This window comes from Lissotriton vulgaris, chromosome 7, assembly GCF_964263255.1.
Source record: "Lissotriton vulgaris chromosome 7, aLisVul1.2, whole genome shotgun sequence".
NCBI classification, from domain to species: domain Eukaryota; kingdom Metazoa; phylum Chordata; class Amphibia; order Caudata; family Salamandridae; genus Lissotriton; species Lissotriton vulgaris.
The window spans coordinates 687,632,088-687,653,581 of NC_141695.1; the positions used below are offsets into that span (position 1 = coordinate 687,632,088).

At 46.7% G+C, this 21,494-nt stretch overlaps 1 protein-coding gene across 2 annotated transcripts in view; it reads right to left on the bottom strand.

Annotated features, from left to right (window-relative positions):
• The window catches only part of ERN1 (endoplasmic reticulum to nucleus signaling 1), a 673,099-nt gene that overhangs the window by 3,384 nt on the left and 648,221 nt on the right, over window positions 1–21,494 (bottom strand). For both annotated transcript variants that reach the window (XM_086930909.1, XM_086930908.1), the window contains exon 21: window positions 13,222–13,289. In XM_086930909.1, coding sequence (XP_086787035.1) covers window positions 13,222–13,289 — 68 coding nt within the window. The remainder of the gene's footprint in view (window positions 1–13,221; window positions 13,290–21,494) is intronic.

Sequence of the window (21,494 nt, forward strand, 5' to 3'; positions counted from 1 at the left end):
AGCGACCTGGTTACTGAATTTAAAAGCGAAGGGTGGGGGCGGGGGAAATTCACCTAGACAGTGACTGTAAATGAGACCAATGCTCCCAGAGATCGAACAACCTTACTCTAAACCACATATTAGTGATGATGCATTCCGTTCTATCTTGGCACCTTGTGAGCTTCAGAGGAAGAACAAGTTGTTGACAACAGTGGCTGTATTGGTTGTTCTTATTCCTGCATTGTCCATCGTCATGGGCTGCAAGGCCACAGTTCAGGGATCTGGGGCACTTCTACACCACATATAACATCTGACTTTAAGAAACTACATCCACCGCAGCCACACCATCACATATACACTAGAATTTAAAAACCTAGTCTTACTCTTTGTCCACAACAGAGCAAACCAGAGCGACAGATAACGGTTTATCCTTCTCCAACATTGGGTCTTTCATAGCTGCACAATACCAATTTCAACCAAGACAAATACAGCAGAGCGTGGCGGACAGGAGGCTTAACGTAGGGCAAAAGGTTTGAAATGCACTGCTTGCCCCACCACCTTCTTCTTTTCAGTATCACTGTTGATGCAGAAGGGCTTGGTGGAAGCTTGAGTCGTCCTCCATGTAGCTGCTTTGCAGATGTATTTAAGTGCCTGCAAACAGAGCTAGCATTGACACCATATCCCTGGTGTAAGTCGCTCTGGTTTTTCTTTCTAATGGGCCAAAGAAATGCATGCAACAATCCATCTTGCCAAGGATTGCTTCGTAGTGGGCTTGCCTTGCCTTCATTAGTGGGACCAAAGGCCACAAACAATTGATCCGTTTAACAGGAACCCGTACGTACAATGGAAAACATATATAGGCATCTTATGAATGTAAAGTTCTAGCAGCCAAAGTGCTTATATTTGGGAAAGATGTTGAAGGCGTAATGCTTGTGTTAAAATGAAATGTAGTAGATACTTTCGGAATGAACTCAGGGTTAGTTAGTTGTTTACGGCGATTGTCTCTAAAAAAGGGTTCTTCACAAGAAAGAGCCTGCAATTTGCTAAATATATCGGACTTATTCATTGGTTCGAAGGGAGCGTGCATCACTGCTGTCAGGAATGGACTGAGCTCCCATTCAGGTGGAAGTCCCACTGTAAGAGAAGTCTTTGAAAGGGCCTCTCAAGAACTTCTTGATTATCCTTTCGAAATACAAAAGTTTTTACTTGGGTTTCTAGAAATCCCATTTAAAAGAATATGTCAATTATCTGCTTAGTCTGTCCGCCATATTGTACACACCCAGAGCAGAATCCTAAGCCCTGAGCACATACATACGAGTGTCCAAATAAAAAAGTCTTGCTCCTGTTTTTAGCCCGACTCCCTGCGCGATGCTAGCGTAAAAGCGTTGCATTTAAGTGCATTCGATGACTTTGGGCAGGAAAAGGAAGGAGCGAGATGGGGCGGTAGTTTTTGAGGTCGGTGGGGTCCGCTGATGGTTTCTTCAGTAGGGCGTTGAGTTCGGCGTGCTTCCAGCTCTCTGGGAAGGGGGCGGTGTCGAAGCAGGCGTTGATGATGTCCCGGAGATGGGGTGCGATGATGGAGTCGGCCTTGTTGAAGACGTGGTGAGGGCAGGGGTCGGTTGGTGATCCGGCGTGGATGGAGTTCATCATGCGGATGGTATCTTCGGTGTTGATCGGGGTCCAGGCGCGGAGGGTGGTGGTGGGGGGCGTTGGTACGGTCGTCGGGTGCGTCGGCTGTGTGCTGAAACTGTTGTGTATATCTGCGATCTTGCTGTGGAAGAACAAGGCGAGCGAGTTGCAGAGGTAGAGCTCTACAAATGTCTTCCAAAGGAATATTTCCAAGGAAAGCCACGGAGGCCCCCAACTTCCGAGTGGAGTGGGCCCGCGGTGGAATGGTGAGAGTGCGCTTGGCTTTCTGATAGCAGATCTAAATACACTTAACGATTCACCTGGCTATACCAGCCTTGGAAATGGGGTTGCCTTTGTGTTGTGGCGAAAAGGCAACAAATAGTTGTTTAGTCTTCCGAAAATCTTTGGTCCTATCAATGTAGTACATTAAGGCCCTCTTGACGTCAAGTGGGTGGAGCATCCTCTCCACAACTGACTCTGGATTTTGGAAGAACACAGGTAGTTCTATAGTTTGGTTGATATGGAACTGAGAAAGTACCTTAGGAAGGAACTTCGGGTTAGTGCGAAGCACCACCCTGTTGGAATGAATTTGAATAAATGGCTCTTGGATAGTTAGTGCCTGGAGTTCACTAACTCGTCGTTGCGACGTAATCGCTATAAGGAAAGCCACTTTCCATGTCAAGAACTGAATCTCGCAGGAATGCAGTGGTTCGAAAGGGGGACCCATCAGCCTGGTGAGGACCACATTTAGGTTCCACTCGGGAGCTGGTGGTGTCCGCGGAGGAATGACTCGTTTGAGTCCTTCCAGAAAGGCTTTAATGGCAGGCACTCTGAAAAGGGAGAGGTGCTGTCTGTTTTGGAGATAAGCAGCCATTGCGGATAGATGTATACGAATGGAAGCATAGGCCAGATTACATTTGTACAGATGTAAGAGATAACAAATGATGTTCTGAATAGATGCATCCAGCGGGTTAATGTTGTGGTCTGCACAATAAATGACAAACCGCTTCCATTTCGCCGCATAGCATGCTCTGGTGGTGGGCTTTCTTGCCTCCCTGATTATGTCCATACAGTCAGGAGGTAAGTTGAGGTAGCCAAACTCTAAGACAGGAGCCAGATCGCCAGGTTGAGCTGTTGCGGATCTGGATGCTGAATGGTGCCATGGCTCTGCGTCAAAAGCTTGGGTGTGAGGCGCAGCCTTTGATGCGGTACCACGGACAGTTCCAGAAACGTGGTGTACCATGGTTGGCGAGCCCACGTTGGAGCAACCAGGATGAGAGTCATCGAGTGCTGCTTCAGCTTGCGTGCCACCAGCGGTATTAGAGGTGCTGGGGGAAAAGCGTACGCAAATTTGCCTGACCAGTTCATCCATATCGCATTGCCCTGCGACTGTGGGTGTGGGAACCTGGTGGCAAAGCTTGGGCATTTTGCATTGTCCTTTGTGGCGAACAGGTCTATCTCTGGATGACCCCACCTTAGGAAGTACGGGTGGAGTACTGATGGATGTATCTCCCACTCGTGCATTTGGTGGCTGTACCTGCTGAGCAGGTCCGCCATCTGATTGTCCTTGCCCGGGAGGTGTTCCGCCATGAGGAAGATGTTCCTCTGAATGGCCCATTTCCACATGCTCTGAGCCAGATGAGACAACTGTGGAGAGTGTGTACCTCCCTGCTTCTGGATGTAGTACATGGCCGTCATGTCGTCCTTCCGGATCAACACGACCTTGTTGCACAGATGTACCTTGAATGCTTTCATTGCCATGAAGATAGCCATCAGTTCTAGAACATTGATGTGCATCTTCTTTTGCTGTGGTGTCCATAGTCCCTGCACAGTGTAGTGGAGTACATGAGCTCCCCAACCCTGGAGAGAAGCGTCCATCGTCAGAATGATCTGTGGCACAGGCTCCTGGAACAGTCGGCCCTTGCAAAGGTTTTGTGGATTCCACCAATGCAGAGAGTTGTATGCACGACCGGTCACCAACACTAGGTCTTTCAACTGTCCGAGAGCCTGAGTCCACTGACGTGCCAAGCACTCCTGAAGCGGACGCATATGTAGTCTCGAGTGCGGGACTATGGAGATGCAGAAGGCCATCATGCCTATTAACTGCACGAACACTCGTGCTGGAAGCGAGTGTTGAGGTCTGAATTTCTGTATCAGCGATTGAATGCTGCTGACCCTCACTGAATTTGGCTGTGCTGTGGCTGCCAGAGTGTTTATCGTCGCACCCAGATACTGCCGTATGTGGGCGGGTTGCAGGTGGGACTTTGGGTAATTCAGTGAGAATCCCAGATCGTGAAGAAGGTGAATGGTGTGGGACATGTGGGCGGCACACTGCTGGGCTGACTTTGCCTGGATGAGCAAGTCGTCCAGATAAGGGTAGACGTGAATGTTTTGTCTCCTTAGGTGTGCCGCCACCGTCGCCAGGCACTTTGTAAACACCCTGGGTGCCGTGGGGACTCCGAAAGGTAGAACCTTGAACTGGTAATGTTGGTTTTGGATGGTGAACCTGAGGTATTTTTTGTGTGACGGGTGCAGCGGAATATGAAAATACGCATCTTTTAGATCTAAAGTTGCGAGAAAATCCCCCTGACTGAGCAACGGTAAGACTTGCTGCAGTGTCAGCATGTGAAAGTGCTCTGATAGAATGTACTGATTGAGGGGTCTGAGGTCCAGTATGGGTCTGAGGGACCCGTCCTTTTTTGGTATCAAAAAGTACAGTGAGTAAACTCCTGTGCCTTTTTCTGTCACAGGCACGAGCTCGATTGCCCCTTTTTGCAGCATGACGAGGACCTCCTGCTGCAATAAGTGCAAGTGCTCGGCGGACAGAGGACGGTGTCTTGGGGGTATGTTGGGTGGAGTGGATATTAACTCCAGACAATAACCGTACTGGATAAGCTGTGTGACCCACCTGTCTGTGGTGATGGACTTCCAGACTGGCAGGAACTGTTGAAGTCTCCCCCCGACAGGTGTTGCGTGGTCGGGGGGCAGTGACAAGGCGTCACTGTTTGTTAGTGGCGGAGGATCTGGAGTTGTTGTTTCCACGACCTCTGCCTTTGGCGCTGTTTCCACGATATCCACCTCAACTTTGTTTGGTGTATGAGGTCTGCGTGCCGCCTTTATAGTACTGTGTGGTTTGGGAGAGCTGGCCTCTGGAAACACCTCTATTGCTTGAGCGACGAAAAGAACCACCCCGGAACTGCTGGAACTGTAGAGCCCCCATGGACTTAGCAGTTTGTGTCTTTTTTGATTTTCTCCAAGGTGGTCTGAACCTCTGGGCCAAATAGATGATCAGGGTTTAATGTCTGATTGAGAATGGTGGTCTGTATTTCTGGCTTGAACCCGGAGATTCTGAGCCAGGCATGTCGTCTCCGCATGACACTAGTGTTAACAGCTCTGGCCGCGGTGTCTGCTGCGTCCAGTGCACATTTGATAGAAGCATTTGATATGAGCTTCCCTTCTTGGATGAGCATCTCAGCCGCCTCTTTGTATTCATCTGGCAGGTGCTGTAACATGGTCTCAAGTGTGTCGTAATGTGCCCTGTCATACCTGGCTAGAAGTGCCTGAGTGTTTGAAATGCGCCAGATATTGGCCGCTTGAGCTGCCACCCTTTTCCCTGATGCCTCAAACACCTTAGATTCTTTATCTGGGGGAGGAGCATCACCCGTTGTTTGTGAATTAGCCCTCTTCCGGGCATTAGAAACAACAAGAGAGTCCAACGGCAACTGTCCCTTGATGTAAGTAGGGTCTCCAGGTGCCGGTTTGTACTTCTTTTCATTTCTGGGGTTTATCACCCTGGCTCTTGTAGGCTCCTTAAAGATTTCCCCAGCATGCTTCAAGACACCCTTCAACATAGGCAGAGTCTTGACAGTCCTCTCTGAGACGGAAAAAGGTGTCAAAAAGAAAATCTACTTCAATGGGGTCAGCATGGAGCTGGACGTCATGATTCTTAGCTGTCCTTTCAATGAGGGCATTAAGCGCTGCCGAATCCTCAGTAGGCAACGTTTTTACAGCATACATTTGAGTGTCTGGAGTAGAGTGAGGATCACCTGGGTCAGCAGCAGCTGCCCAGGGTTCATTGGTATCATCCGGATCAGTGTATAAAGGATAGCTATATTCATCATCATCACCTTCCCCGATGTCCACATCTGAATAAGTGGGTGAGACATCATGGCCACGTGGAGATACTGGTTCTACAAGAACAGGCGTCAAAGTAGAATCCTTTTTCTTCTTCAATGGAATTTTATAGGACTCCATTGGCTGTTCCGGGGCGATTTTCCGCTTATAAAGAGAAAGTCTGCCTGTCTCGGCATCGATAAACTGTTCCTGTTGCTCTTCCAACGAGGACTGTCGATGCTTTATGGCCGGGACCACTGTTGTTGACTTCGGCACCGAGGACACCTTCTCGGGCACGTCGGTGGCCATTTTAGGGGCGAAAGCCTTCGGCACAACTTTCGGCTGCAGCGTGAAGTGGATGGGCGTCGACGTCTTCTGAGGTCTATCGGCAGGCTTCGAAGGTGGAGGATCTTTAGGCCCGACACTTGAGGCCTTGTCCTTGATGCGCTTTAGGGAGTCTGCCACCTGCTTCAAGAATGAGGCGGACGGCTCCGCCGACTCGACGGAATCCTTCGAGGCACCACCAGACGTGGACTCGTGGGTCAGTCCGCTCTTGACCTTGTCCTGTCGACGCGGAGGCTCGAGAACCTTCGGATCACTGAGCCCTTTGTCGGTGTCGACCGTCTTCGGCGCCGATTTGTTCGGGTCGACTGCCTTGACCTTTGCCTTCAGCGCGCTAGACTTCGTCTCGACACCCTTGAGCTGTTTCTTCGGGTCGATAACGCTCTTCTGCTTCGTTGGTGCCGACAGGTCCGAGGACTTCGAGCCGACCAAAGCAATATGCACTTTCGATGTAGGCAGCAGTGCTTTCACTTGCGTCGAGACCGGAGCTTTTACTTTCGGTTTCGATTTCGCAGGTTGCGGCTCCGTAGTAATGTCCGAAGCCGAGCCCGAAGGCGGGGCCGTAGAACTTATTGGAAGATCTTGGGTAAGGCCTAGTAGCGTTCCCTCGACCTGAGCATTATGAAGCGTTTCGGCCCCAAAGTCAGTTTGAGTTAGCTCCTCGCTCGAGCTATCTTCCGCTTCGAGCATTTCAACATCCGCGTCGTAGTTGGAGTCGACCTCAGACGCGTGATTCGACAGGTTCTCACTAACCTCCCGGTCTGCTCCTTCATCATCCCCGGCATCGAATATGTCCACAGGCGCCGGTGCAGTCTGCTGGGCTTCCTTGCGCGCAGCGCGTCGATGCAAAAGAGTCTTCTTGGATCGAAAACGGGGACAAGCCATGCAGCTGGCTTCATCATGATCCGGCGACAGACTTGTTGCACACCGTGTTGATGTCGATGTGGGGATACTTGGAGTTGTACACGGGACATCTCTTGAGCGGGCTCCGTTCCATGATGGTTCGTCGATAAGGCCTCTGGCATCGACCGGGCCTTCAGCGTCGAAAAGCACGCGGTTCTACTGGAAATCCGGCTCAGAACTGAGCTGGAAGAATTGGGCACCGTACGCAAGACTATACCGACGAAAAACTAAATGCCTTTTGGCCTTAAGAAAACTTTTATATTGATTCCGACTAGAGTGAACCAATATACATCCGAACCCAATGGCGGAAAAAAACAATCTGAGGATGGAGGCTCGCTTACTCACTTTTTAAAGTTCCACAGCTGTGTGCTTAAATTACCCTTATCTACATCAGAATGGTGTGAAGTGCTGCGTAGATGTGGTGTATCTGTGATCTGTGCCTGGGGTGGGTGCCATAACGGAACAATGCAGTATTGAGTAGTGAGTGTATGGTGCATGCATGTGCTGGAGGTGCATATGTCAGAGTAGTACAGAAGGTGAAGGATATATGCTGTGCTGTACGGGCAGGATGTATGTGTACCTGTGAGTAGTACAATACATAAAGAATACAATGCTGGGCTGTGCACCTATGTTGAATGCAAGTGCTGGATGTATGTGTGCCTCTGAATGGTATAATAAATGGAGGATATAGTACTGTGCAGTGCATGTATGCATATACTGTCTGTGTGTGTGCCTATGGATGGTAGACTAATTGGAGGGTCGAGGTAGCGAGACCCCTCAGATTTGTGGAATGCCGCGGGTACTCTTTGATTCAGAGAGGTCAGAAGGAAGGGGCCTGGGCACATTTCAGGTAGGTGATTGGGCTGATGAGAGAATCATGGGTAGGCTGGGAGGCCCTGGGCGAACCTTTTGATGCACATTATCACTGAAGGAGACATCCAGGTGTGAACTCTGGTCTTGTGGGGCTATCAGCTTCGTAAAGGCATCCCTGCTGTGACAGACTGCTTTTCAAGAGGAAGCAGAGGAGCATGCACTTTGACAGAAGCAGAACCCCAACATAAAACGTCAAAGACTCTAACCGTAAGTCACATTTGGTGTCTGAAAATGGACAATAAGAAGGAGAGGTTGAGCCCCCAAAAAAGGACACCCGCCAAGCAGCCAGACAGGCTATGTGAGGAGGAGAAGCTCTGTAAGACTTCTGTCTGTGACCAGGACTTGGGGCCAAGGCCTGCTAGTCTACCTGCCCCTGCCGGGAGATTAGCTGTAGGTGCAGGGAATCCAAGACCACCTACCTTGGAACCTATCTTGGAACCAGGAGCACCAGCGTCTATCTGCTTGCCAAGACCAGTGTGCCCTGTAAGGGACCATGTTCCAGAAGCGAGCCCTGCAGAGTGGAGTTCCTATGCGAGGAAATCGCTGCTGCACTGATCAGGTTGTTACTTGTGTGCAGGAGTTGCGGACCCCATATGCCAAGGAGGGCCACCTTGAAGATAGTCATGGTAAAGACTGCTTTGCGATAAGGGCATAGTCTTGCGCGATAGGGTGCATCAACCCCATATTCCAGAAGGGACAGCTGTAGTGAAAGACTGCTGTGTGACAAGGGCCAAAGCTTGGTGCGGTAAGCGGTGCAGCAACCTCATATGTCAGTAGGGACTGCTGTGGATAACTTTGCTGTGTTGACCGGGCCGGAGCCCGTGGACAGCGAGTGGTGGTGATTCATAGGTCACCTAAAGCAAAAAGGACTACAACTGGTTCCACCCTTTTGGATAAGTGAGGACGCCATGGGAGCATCATCACCAGAGTGTGGGACCAGGAACAGGATCATTGTAGCCATCCTCTCTCCATCGGGAGCATATGAGCACTTACCCCACAGGAGAAAGCGCAGGAAACCTTTGATCACTGAAGAAGCGTGAGCAGTCTGCGTGTAACCGACTTGCTTGACTTTGATTGGAACTACAGAGAGCACCCGCAGATGGGGACACTCCAGCGACTTGGATTGCTTCACTTCTTGCCAGAGCGAATGTAGGAAGCTGGCTTTTTATGAATATTATCAGAAATGCTCTCTTTGTGGTAGTGTGAGTGAGCAGCTTAGGCTTATCAGAGGGTAGTGCTTTTAAGCATTTGTTGAATACACAGAATCAACAAGTGAAACATGCACTCAAGAAGAAACTTGAGACCAATTTAGAAAAATAACATGCTTTTATATCATTTTAGACACCAAGCTTATCGGAATCAGGTAGTAGTATAGACGCTATCAAATTTGATAGTAGAAAATGACAGAGTCATATTTGAGGCATGAGCCTTGAACGTGGCAATGTTATCCTATGGGAGAAACATACACTGCATAGGTACACTTACAGATGACTTACAGGACTATTTGTCTGGGCCTAAGGTAAATAGGGGCAGAGATCCAAGGAAGTACCAAGAGTTCAAGTTTACCTGCCCTGGGGTGGCCAGGTGCAGGAGTGCTTTACATGACGGAAGCCTTGTACGCTACTTGTTGCAGTGAATGGGAAAAATACTTGTAAGAAAAAGGCTGCACTGTGAAACTGGGGGACCATTCCAGCAGAACCCATTGTGGGCTTGGCTTTAGAGGGTCTCAGGACCACAGATCCTCATCAGTTTACATGAGGCCGGGCTGTGGCACCCAGATGCAGAGGTTTTTTGTCCAGAGGGTCGGTGAGTTAGAGGCTCTCACCGTTCTCGGTGTTCCTGCAGAAGAGGGAAAAGAATCACATTAGGGTCATTCTAAGTATGGGGCTCTCGGACGTGCAGGCAAGTTTTGGTGGCTGTGGTGTTCAGACTGAACACAAACAAGCCTTAGTGCTTGCAACTTGCTCCGGTACCTCATGTATTGGTGCAGGGTGGCTCCTGGGGGTCCTGGCGTTTCCAAACTTGGCAACTTGCTGGGGTGTTTCTCCCTTGGTGGGGTCGGTGGTCGACAGAACGGTCTACCGGGCAGCTGCAGTCAGTGCCTGCTGGTGCAGGGGAGTGGAACCTCCACTCTAAGGGAGATGTTTCTGGGTTGGGGAAGTGCAAGGTAGACCTCCAAGGGTTTGGGGAGGCTTTTCCTCTTCTGGACGAGTCAGTGTCAAAGTTAATGCTGGTCCACAGTTCTCACATCTTCATCTCTTCTCTGTCCGTCTTCTTCTTTCAGGCAGATAAATCTGAGTTCCATTTGTTAAGCGGCCACCTAAATATAAAATGTAGGGGTGTTAAGGGGAGTGAAGGGTAGTAGCCAATGGGCTACTTACCCTTGGGATCTCTACACCCCCTAAATGACTTCCTGTGGGGAGTGGTGATAAGCCTGTCGCAAAGTTTCTAATTCCACCAAAAACAAGATGGTGTAACCCTTTTTTAGTGGAGCACATCAGGTAGGCCACCCTAGGGGTGTGACTAGCCTGGAGGTGCAACACTCCTACTTGCATAGCTAGTAGGTTATTCTGGTGCCAATTAGGCCTCAGGGCAAGGGGTGGCATCTCCCAGGGCTGGGGGAAGCTGGGGTTGCATATTAAGGGCAGCAAGGGCTTTGAAGCCCCTGGCTTAGATAGGCTAAATCACTAGTCATCCTCCTGGAGGTGTGAACACCTTCCTCCAGAACTGGCATGGTTTCTGCCCTTAGAGAGAATGGGTTCTCGCCTGAAGGGGGTCCGAAAACCTGGCTGTGGTGGCAGGTTGTACAAGAGCAGAGCCAGCGCACCAGATACTGAAAGTTTTTCCGGGGTTACATATCATAATAAATCTTGTACTGGCAACAGTACAGATTTATTGAGACAAGGTGTTTGACGCCAAACACCACAGGTTTCAGTAAAGCCATCATGTCATATAGCTGGGGAACTCCTAATGTCAGTGCCCAGTGCATATACTTAAAGATGGTGTCCCTGTTCACTGATACCATCTAGTAATTGAACTAGATAGCACAGGGGCATAGCTTCTCATGCAACTATGCCCTCACATGTAATATACTGCACCCTGCCTTAGGGATATAAGGCTTGCTATAGGGGGTGACTTGTGTATAGTACATGCAGTGACTTTGGCATGGCACACAGTGAGGGTGCCATGTCCTGTTTTCACTCCTGGTTTGCACCATGACTCGCAGTCTGCAATGGCAGCCTTCCTGCAAATTGTAGGGGGCCTGAAGGGTGGCATAACATGCTGCAGATCTGAGGCACCCTCTTTAGCACCCATGCCCTAGATACCAGGGGTACCACTTACAAGGGATTTACAGGGGTGCTAAAATGTGTTCCAACTGTGTTCCAATAAGACTATTTTACCTTGTTTGTAGGGAAAGAGCACTGGTACTGGGACCTTATTAGCGGAGACCCAATGTACATCAGTATCAGTGGGAAAAGTGAAGGTGACCATGACAAAAAGGGCCACTTTCTTACAACGAGTAAAACTAGTTTTGGGCCCGACGACACCGGGACCATGCAATCCTAAGAGTGAAGTGCAGAAGTGGTATTTGGCCTAAATACTCGGAATCTGTTGCAGGTTGGGACCCGGGACATCAGGAGGAAAAGGCCTCACCCCCCCACGGTTGGGTCCAGTAGCCCCTGCATTCCCCGCAGCACTCTAAAAGGGCTTCGGACAATTGGCGGCAAGTGGGGGGGAAGGGGGGCCTAACTTTTAGGAGCCTAGATACGGTTGTGGCATTGTCAATTTCCAATTTGCACCAGTAGTGCAATAAGTCCAGTTTTTTCTACGCACAAGGCGACACGAATAGACAATGGAAAACAAACGCCACTCTGATAGTCCTCAACGGTTGCCTTAACTTTGCCTGTGAATCCTTCGTTGATGACGATTTAGTCAATAACATGACATTAGCAGTCTTTGAAGGACTAAAGAATGCTTGCGTTTTTCTCCTAAGCGGTAAAGCCATAACTTCCTTGATGCCATGTACAGGATAAGAAGAGACTTTTGCTTTCTTTGCTGACACTACATGCTCTGAAGGCAACACACCGTGCTTTTTCATGGCATCCTTTTCTCCTTTGTTTTTTTTTGGCACCTTAACAAGCAGTTGACCAGCTGTTTAGCCCTTAGACATGGGGTCAGAGTGTCTACTTGCCCACAAGGAAGCCTTAGTTTTTTAACTTCTCTGAAGCTGCAGTCAATGGCTAACTTCAGATCTGTGTAGTAGAGGTTCAGCTTTAGCTTCACAAATTGCAAAAGCAAGCCTTCTCGGTCTGTCCTTATAAGTCTTCAGAGAAAAAGTTTGACAAATGTCAGTTTGCTGGGCTATGACCTGGATGAAAACAAAGGCATATAGTGTGTGGGTCATCCATATAAATATTTATCTTCCCACATGAATTGCTCACTTTGCAGACACCTTAGTGAAAACATCTCTCTTCAAAGAGAGAAAGATCTCTTGAGGGTTCCTCACACTGATTTACGTCCAAAAAACTGTCAGGTGTAAGCCTCACAAGGGAAAGCAATTGAGGATGCTGGGCCTTTGATTGGCTGGAGTTTGAGCTGTTTACAATCACGTGAATGGGATGTAATTTCCAATGATATCGAGTGTAAAGGTCCAAACACTCCTATGCCAACATTGTTTGCGAAGGGTTCCTCGCCTTACAATGGTGAATAATTCAAGGATGTGAATTTATTTGAGATTCATTGTTGAAGAAAGGGAGATTTAGATGCTTGTCTCATATCTACCTAGAGAATTCTGTCAGGATGTAGCACTGAAGAATCTGAAACAATAGTATCTTCCCCCTGCCAAAAGGTCGAGGAATGGGAATGCCAATCAGATAGATCAGATTAGATCTGCTGAACTGTGCTACTCCGAGATGCAAATGACGGAGACACCCATTGCTTATCCATCAGTGATAGAGCCTCATTGAAATACTGAGGCTTTACATACTTCTTTTGATTTAGGATTTGGCAGAAAGTACATAATCACAAAGCCACTCCTCCATCGACACACCACAGCAAATCAGAACTCATTATTTAAAAGGCAATTTAGGAGTTCTTTAACACACATACTTTAGAGAGGGCTTTCTTAGATTAATTATGATGTTTATGTCCGTAATAGGAATTAATACTTATGCTCTGGTGTAGCACTACAGCTGTCCTATTGAAAACGAGTGAGCACACAATGCCATCCGTTACCACTGTATATATTTACATGCATTACTTAAATGAGCTATATTTTACATTTATGAATGTCTACTCACATTTAACAGTAGTAAAACCGTTTTTTGTATTTGATTAAGCACAATTAAAAAAAAGAGTCTGCTTAGATACTTATACGATTACCTTATTTCTCAAGGCACGTAGAAGGTCTCTTACTGAACCTCCTTTGTAACTTCTGAATTTCCTGAGATCTGCAAACAAAACCAAACAAAACTTATTTCAAATGTCCAGAAGCAAGATGAAGCAAAATTGTGAAATAGTGTTTAAATTAACAGCAATGCTAGTAATACTATGGCTGGTAATTAGGTTTAAGGTATCACATTATTTAACTCCTTTAAGCGGTTAAATAATGTGATAGCTTATTTATCTGCCCTCCCATAACAGTGATAACATAAATGTGAGGAACTACATTTACACAACTTCAAATATAATGGAGGCAAATTAAAATATTCTAAAGAAATTTTAAAGCAGTCCTATTTAGTGTCCGTCATGTTGTTTGGAAATGCACTTTTTAATATTCACATTAGCTTCCCCTACTTGAATTGAAACTACGCAGATGTTAAAATGGAGTACAGAGATAAATGCAACAGGGTGAAAGGTACAGGTAAGCTACAATATCCAATGAAGAACATAGGTTTGGTATTGTGGCATGACCTGAAAAAAAGCCACTGTTAATTAGAAGAGGGGCAAGTTGACTTCTTATGCTCATTACATCTCACAAGCACCCGAGCACACATTTATTTGTGTCTTTGCAATGTTGAGCCAGAACTAGCAATGCTCCTCTAGGCACCAGAGACGCATTCAAAAATTATCTTCCTTTTTAGGTCTCGACTATTCTATCCTGCAGGGATAAATAGACGAGAGTAATGGAGTTAAACCAAACTCTCTGACCAAGAGGATTCCAAGCCGGATTCCGTCCAATGCATGTTGTCTACTGAAGCGTGAAGCTTCGCCAGGTGCGCGCTTGGCCTGCTCATTCCCTCCCACTCCCGCTTGCTCCCCCTCCCCCCACGCCTCGCACCAGACTACCAGTTGTTGCACGCATCAGACTTTCACGGCCCGCATTATTTTCACTTTCGCGGCAAACAGCTTGCCCATTTGATGCGCCTCTAACAGCTACAGTAAAGAGCCGCTGTGCCGGCCTCCAACTTGCCCCCCTTCCCTCCTCCCCTACAGCAGCTGATCAGCAGCGTAAACCGCCGCTGCAGATTTAAATTTATCTTCTGTTTACTTCCCTTCGCTCGTCCCACGCATGTATACTTTCCGTTCTTCAATGTTTTCAGGAATGTGCGAGTTAAAGTGCAGTGTTTTGTTTGTTTCCGCCTGGGGCATACTTTGCACATGGTGCTTTAAATGACGTGCTTTTGTTTGTATTGCTTCTTCTCCAGCCAACATTGGATGCATTTTTACAAACAATGTTAATTTTAAAGCAAAACTTTAATCATGGTTACTCTATTTAATAAAAAAACTTGGGGGCGTGGGGGAGATAAACGTGTTATGTTATACATTTCTGAACATAAAATAAAGCCCCACAACTTATCAGTTGTGTGCCCGTCCTCCTCCATCTGGCTGCGCTCCATGCAGCATCAGTAGACCTGTGTCTACCATCAGCTCTTCCTCCCCAGCCTATGTTTGAGAGTCTGGGCTCCTCTGTCGAAATCTACCATTAATTTATCTTGAATGGTTGTTCAGCGCACGGGAAGATACATTTATTATTTATGTGCATGGTAACCTTACTCCATCACAGCAACATACAACTGGAAGTCTTGGTACATGAAATCTACCCTTGTGCTGTACTACCACTGTACAAGCACTCGGCTTACCCTCTCACTATCCATGGGTCGTTATTTATAAAACCATGTAAACAAATTACCAACATGAGCTACTCTGTGTACAACAATATACATGAGGAAATGCACTGCCTCACTAACCAGTTAATCCGAGAACACACTTTCTTCTACAGCAAGCCACTGTGGGGTTATGCAACATTTTGTGGCCTTTCCAGCTACGGGATTGCGTTCACTTCTACGATGGAGTCAGTTCCCACTTTGTAACACCCCTTTGCACCAAGGAATTGCAAATATGCAACACAATGCCATTATGTTCTGTACTCGCAAAGGCTTTTGTGTAAAAAAATAATTGTGCATGAAAGTGGATCAATGTTATCATACACGTCGCTTTGCGTCACCAAACTAGTGAACCGTGACGCTTCGCCAGGCGCACGCTTGGCCTCACTCACACCCCATGCTGGCTCACTCCCCTGCTCCGCCGCCCACCCAACCCCATCCGCCTCGTACACCACATCAAAGGCTGCTGCTGCTCCCCCGCCCACCCATACAGCAATGCAGAGAGCTTGTTTTTCAAGCAGCCCGGCACCCCACGCTTCAATAGTGGTGGCCTCACACACCACTGTTTGGACACTGCTTGAGCAATGGTGGCTGTTTGAATTTTATTTTCAGCACACAGTGCTCGCTTGCAGTTTCACAACGGCAGCCACACACACATTGATTGTGATGATTGTTTGCTGTGGTTTCTGTCCTCAGCGGGGACGCTACTCGCAAGTCTGCTGATGCTAAACCCACCTCATTACTGTTTATTGACTCCGCAGCATTGATCAATTATCAGGACTTTCCTTGCTGTTCCTGCGCAGCCTGTGTTACCCTCTCCCACCCCCTTCCCCCAAATAAAGCTCCTCTGTATGCGGCCTTACTACGCCCCGCACCACAGGCTTCCAGCCAGCTATTTCTTGCAGTAGATAAAAGTTTGAAAGCAGGGCCCTATGGTTCCGTGCACACAGTAAACAAAATAGTTTTACTCTACCGCCGTTTCCCAGCGTTGCTCCACTGCTCAGACATGGATATGAAGGAAGTGGAGTCTGCCACACTTAGAATTAGAGGTGAGGTGGTGAGGGTAGCAGCTCTTTTTGTGTTTACTTCCCTTTGCTCCCCCCACGCATGTATACTTTCCGTTCTTCAATGTTTTCAGGAATGTGTGAGTTAAAGTACAATGTTTTCTTTGTTTCCGCCTGGGGCATACTTTGCAGAATGTGTGAGTTAAAGTACAATGTTTTCTTTGTTTCCGCCTGGGGCATACTTTGCAGACGGTGCTTTAAATGACGTGCTTTTGTTTGTATTGCTTCTTCTCCAGCCTACGTTGGATGCATTTTTACAAACAATGTTAATTTTAAAGCAAAACTTTAATCATGGTTACTCGATTTATACAGTTCTGAACATAAAATAAAGCCCCACAACTTATCAGTTGTGTGCCCGTCCTCCTCCATCTGGCTGTGCTCCATGCAGCATCAGCAGACCTGCGTCTACCATCAGCTCTTCATCCGCCTATGTTTCTGAGAGTCTGGGCTCCTATGTCGAAATCTACCATTAATTTATCTTGAATGGTTGCTCTGCGCACGGGAAGATACATTTATTATTTATGTGCATGGTAACCTTACTCCATCACAGCAACATACAACTGGAAGCCCTGGTACATGAAATCTACCCTTGTGCTGTACTACCACTGTACAAGCACTCGTTTTCTCTTCTCTTTTCTCTGTCAACATTTCTCCTCCTTCTGGGTAACTTTCTATTTCATTGCTCTAATCAAATACTAACTAGCTCTGCCTTTGTCGCATATTTATTTATTTGCCCCTACACAGACACTCTTACCTTGCAGTTTCATTCTCTTATCTCTGACCTCAGTACTTCTATATATATACATTATACTGATTTCGCACTCTGTCCACACTGTTTATGAGATATGCCCCTTACCACAAATTCAGTCTGACCTCAGAATATTTCTTAAACAACGAGGGGTTGGGCAATATCTACGCCCAAACAGCACCACAACAATATCGCTCAGGGCCACCACAGCAACACTCAGCAACACTCCCGCATCCCTCAGCAACGCCACCGCAGCATCACTCAGCAGCGCCACCGCAGCATCACTCAGCAGCGCCACCGCAGCATCACTCAGCAGCGCCACCGCAGCATCACTCAGCAGCGCCACCGCAGCATCACTCAGCAGCGCCACCGCAGCATCACTCAGCAGCGCCACCGCAGCATCACTCAGCAGCGCCACCGCAGCATCACTCAGCAGCGCCACCGCAGCATCACTCAGCAGCGCCACCGCAGCATCACTCAGCAGCGCCACCGCAGCATCACCCAGCAGCGCCACCGCAGCATCACTCAGCAGCCTCAGCGCCACCGCAGCATCCCTCAGCAGCCTCAGCGCCACCGCAGCATCCCTCAGCGCCACCGCAGCATCCCTCAGCGCCAACGCAGCATCCCTCAGCGCCAACGCAGCATCCCTCAGCGCCAACGCAGCATCCCTCAGCGCCACCGCAGCATCCCTCAGCGCCACCGCAGCATCCCTCAGCGCCACCGCAGCATCCCTCAGCGCCACCGCAGCATCCCTCAGCGCAACCGCAGCATCCCTCAGCGCAACCACAGCATCCCTCAGCGCAACCACAGCATCCCTCAGCGCAACCACAGCATCACTCAGCGCAACCACAGCATCACTCAGCGCAACCACAGCATCCCTCAGCGCAACCACAGCATCCCTCAGCGCAACCACAGCATCCCTCAGCGGAACCACAGCATCCCTCAGCGCAACCACAGCATCACTCAGCGCAACCACAGCATCACTCAGCGCAACCACAGCATCACTCAGCGCAACCACCGCATCACTCAGCGCAACCACCGCATCACTCAGCGCAACCACCGCATCACTCAGCGCAACCACCGCATCACTCAGCGCAACCACTGCATCACTCAGCGCAACCACCGCATCACTCAGCGCAACCACCGCATTATTCAGCGCAACCACAGCATCACTGGTTCAAATATGTTCTCTCAATGTTTCAAGCTTTATTACAAATGTCACAAAAAGATGTTAATATTTCACTTCTGTTCTTGGATTTTCGTCACAATAAAATACACTGAACATAATCTTCACAAAAGTTATTTACAAAAGTTTAAGCTATTGCCATTATAGATTACAATAACTTTTATTTAAGTATTAAATATTAAAAATAATTAAAAGCCATTGTTATTTGTAATAGCAATACATGTAAGTCACTTAAATACAACGCATATTGCATTACAAATGCTATAGGTGTCACATTTGCGAAAGTTATAACTATTGGCATTGTAAATGTCAAAGCTCTTAATTTCGCTATTTTCAAAACTAACATACATAAAAAAATTGTCATTTACAATACCAATAGCTCAAACTTTCCTAATGCGAGACCTATTGCATTGCAAATGCTTGTTTAACCTGCTCTCGTTGTTTTTCATCAGTATTCTTTTATTGCAGGGCAGAGTTCATGAAAACAGAGTACTGCATATAGGTTAGTATAGATGTACTTTCTTTAACTTATCAATGTAACTTGACAAAATATATTTTATCAAGGTACATATATGGGGTGTTAAGTGAGGTAAAACTATTAGTACCAATATATTCTTACCTTGTCAACAGGTTTGTTAAGGTAGAATGGTAGCACAATATTAAAGGCTCGATATTCTGGTACCATGCCTCACTTTATATGCCTAGGACTAGGCGTTCGTTAAATTCTCACCTTTTTCTAGGACAGCATTAAGTTGTTTAACTTTGACAATACTTGCCCTGAAACCTACTCCTTTTAATCAGTAGAGTAACTTGTGAAACCACCAAGGTAGGGGTTAGGAGCTCTGAAAAATTGTTCTTTTTGTAGAGCCAGCAGTACAAACGAACTGCATTGCCTTTAGAGTACTCACGGGCAATAGTGACACCAAAAGGTAGATTACATAACTACACTAGCTGCAACTGTAGCTGCAATAGAGGCAACAGGAACAGTGCAAGCTACAGAGGGCAGGCTGGTAGTTGATAATCTGTACAGGGAAAATGTATACATTAAAACCAAGGTACCAGTAGTAAGGAATCTGTTCTTCTAATGAAAAATGTTCTTCTACCAATTCATCTTGTGAAAGACTCTGCTACACAAACATGGATCGAGCCAGTCTTCTAACGATGCCTTAGCACAAGCATAACTTTTAAGGCAATAATGTTTTATGAAAGCATGCAGTGCTGAAAAAATAGTGGCTCCACAAATGCCTCAGAACAACTGTATGAATGCTATTGTAGCCATCCTCTTCCTGCAGAGAAACTACTGCTCTCTGTACTTCTATCATATTTCGAATTCTGTGATCAACTGAGGACAAAGGTTAACATTTGAGAATTATGTGGGATGATGATCTAATAAGTAAGTACCAGCAATAGTAGAGAACTCTTCCAAATTAAGCGGATAAAGAAGTCTTCTGTCATCACTTACTTTACTTTAGTGAACTAAGGGGGTGATAGGAATGACTGGCTACACTAATGCCATTTATAATGGGTTCTGAAATACATGTTTAATCACCTGCAAAACATGCAAAATGAGGAAGGGTACTTCATTTCAACTGATTGCAGAATAGAGTACACCGTTTCCATTTGGATGAAGGACCACCTGTTCACCAGTTAAGTGTAAGTAACAATGTGTACTTGCCAGAATAGGTAGCTCATGCACGTCAACTTCATGTTAGTGTCTTTTCATCAAAGTGAGCTGTCACTATTAAAATCTGTTGGGAGCTCAGGACAAATCTGGATCCAACTGTGTTTCTTCCAAAGATACTAGAATGTTCTACTACTAATATAACAATGGCATGTAGCATGCTCACAGAACTGGAGCTATTTCTTCAACTAGGCAGTGAAGTAATGATTATGGGTTTGGAAAATTCCAGGCTGTATCTCGTGGGGAAAAACAATGCAAACATATATGGATTGGGCAAGCACATATATTTTACATATAAAGTTTGCACAATAGATATAATGCAACAAATACAATACAGTAGCCTTCCCAGTGAGACACTGGATTACACATTCTCTCTGGTAAATTCACCAAAACACCGAGGATTCCCAGTTTTGCTTCAGAGAAGCTTCTGGGTACATCAGGGACGACTGGTTACACAGGTTTCACCAAAGCTGAATTGAAATATCTTTTTTATTCGCAGAAGTAATGAAATACATGAATACTGATACACTGGTGCTGACAGGCTGGCAAGCAGTAAAAACAAACTCCAGTTAATGTTTTTTTATGGAAAAGTATGAGATAGCCTAAGGACAGTGGGGACCAGCATACCCAGGTTTTGCGTGTCAGATTAAACGAAGCAGCTGAATCACTGGACCCTACAAATCTTGTGTACTAGCAAAATAGGAGGCTCTGAGGAACCTCAGAATGTAGTCTGAAATTAGTCAATAAGAAAGTCAGACCTCTGACCGTGGTGGATATTTCTGGGATACAGTGGGTGAGCTTATGTCTGCTGTTTCTCCGGAAATCCACCAACAGGCTACTTATATTATTCTCACTCTGTCTGATACATTGTTTATTCCACTACCCAGGAATCAGCAATCCTGAGACTTCAAAAACCCAACAACAGAATATAACTGATCTACAAGTTGTATCCTATGGTGGCTTTCAGCTTGGAGACAAAGAACCAAAGCCTTTGATCTAAATTGGACTCAGTCATTGAGCAGCAAGGATAAGTTACTTAACTGTAATCCTAGTTCTCTTCCAGGGGTATCCTCATCAAAGTCATAAGCACTGAATATTCCCGCGGGAACCCGGAAATATTAACAAAATATATATATATTTTGTTAATATTTCCGGGTTCCCGCGGGAATATTCAGTGCTTATGACTTTGATGAGGATACCCCACAATTAGCACTCCAAGGCGAGGTATGTTATCCAACTGCTAAACTTTATTGTGCAACATGTGGGTAAAAAGCTGCCATCAGACGCGTTTCGGGCACGTTTCGGGCACGTCCGTGCCCGTGCCCTTGCTCACTGACAATCGACAGTCGGCGTTAGCACACTTTTGAAATCACAACAACTGCGTGTTTTCGCGCCAAAGCTCAGAAGTGCTAGACATGATGAAAGGACTAACAGTCTGCATGCACTGTTTTCGGGCTGAAATTGCGGGCGCCATTTTGTAACATTGCATTTTATATAAAAACCATAGCATGGAGTATGAACACAACACCTCGTATCATCTTTCTTTTCTGTACACATACTTAAACTATGCACATTGTATGATATTATAAAGTGACCTAATAGGCCATACTTTTATCTTGCACAAATGCGTAACTATGCATATATTAGTTGATATACAGTGATTATCGAGGTGTAACCAATCCGGTGATGCCATTAAAATACTCTGCCCGCAAATGACCCTACAGAATACATGTCAGCATATACTACCATGTAATATTGATGTTTCGTCATGATGGTATACCACGGGAACATGATCCCATGTCACTGTACTGTCTATGGCATTGCAATTGATCAAGGGAAGGGGAAACTTTTAAAAACATCGATGCTATGA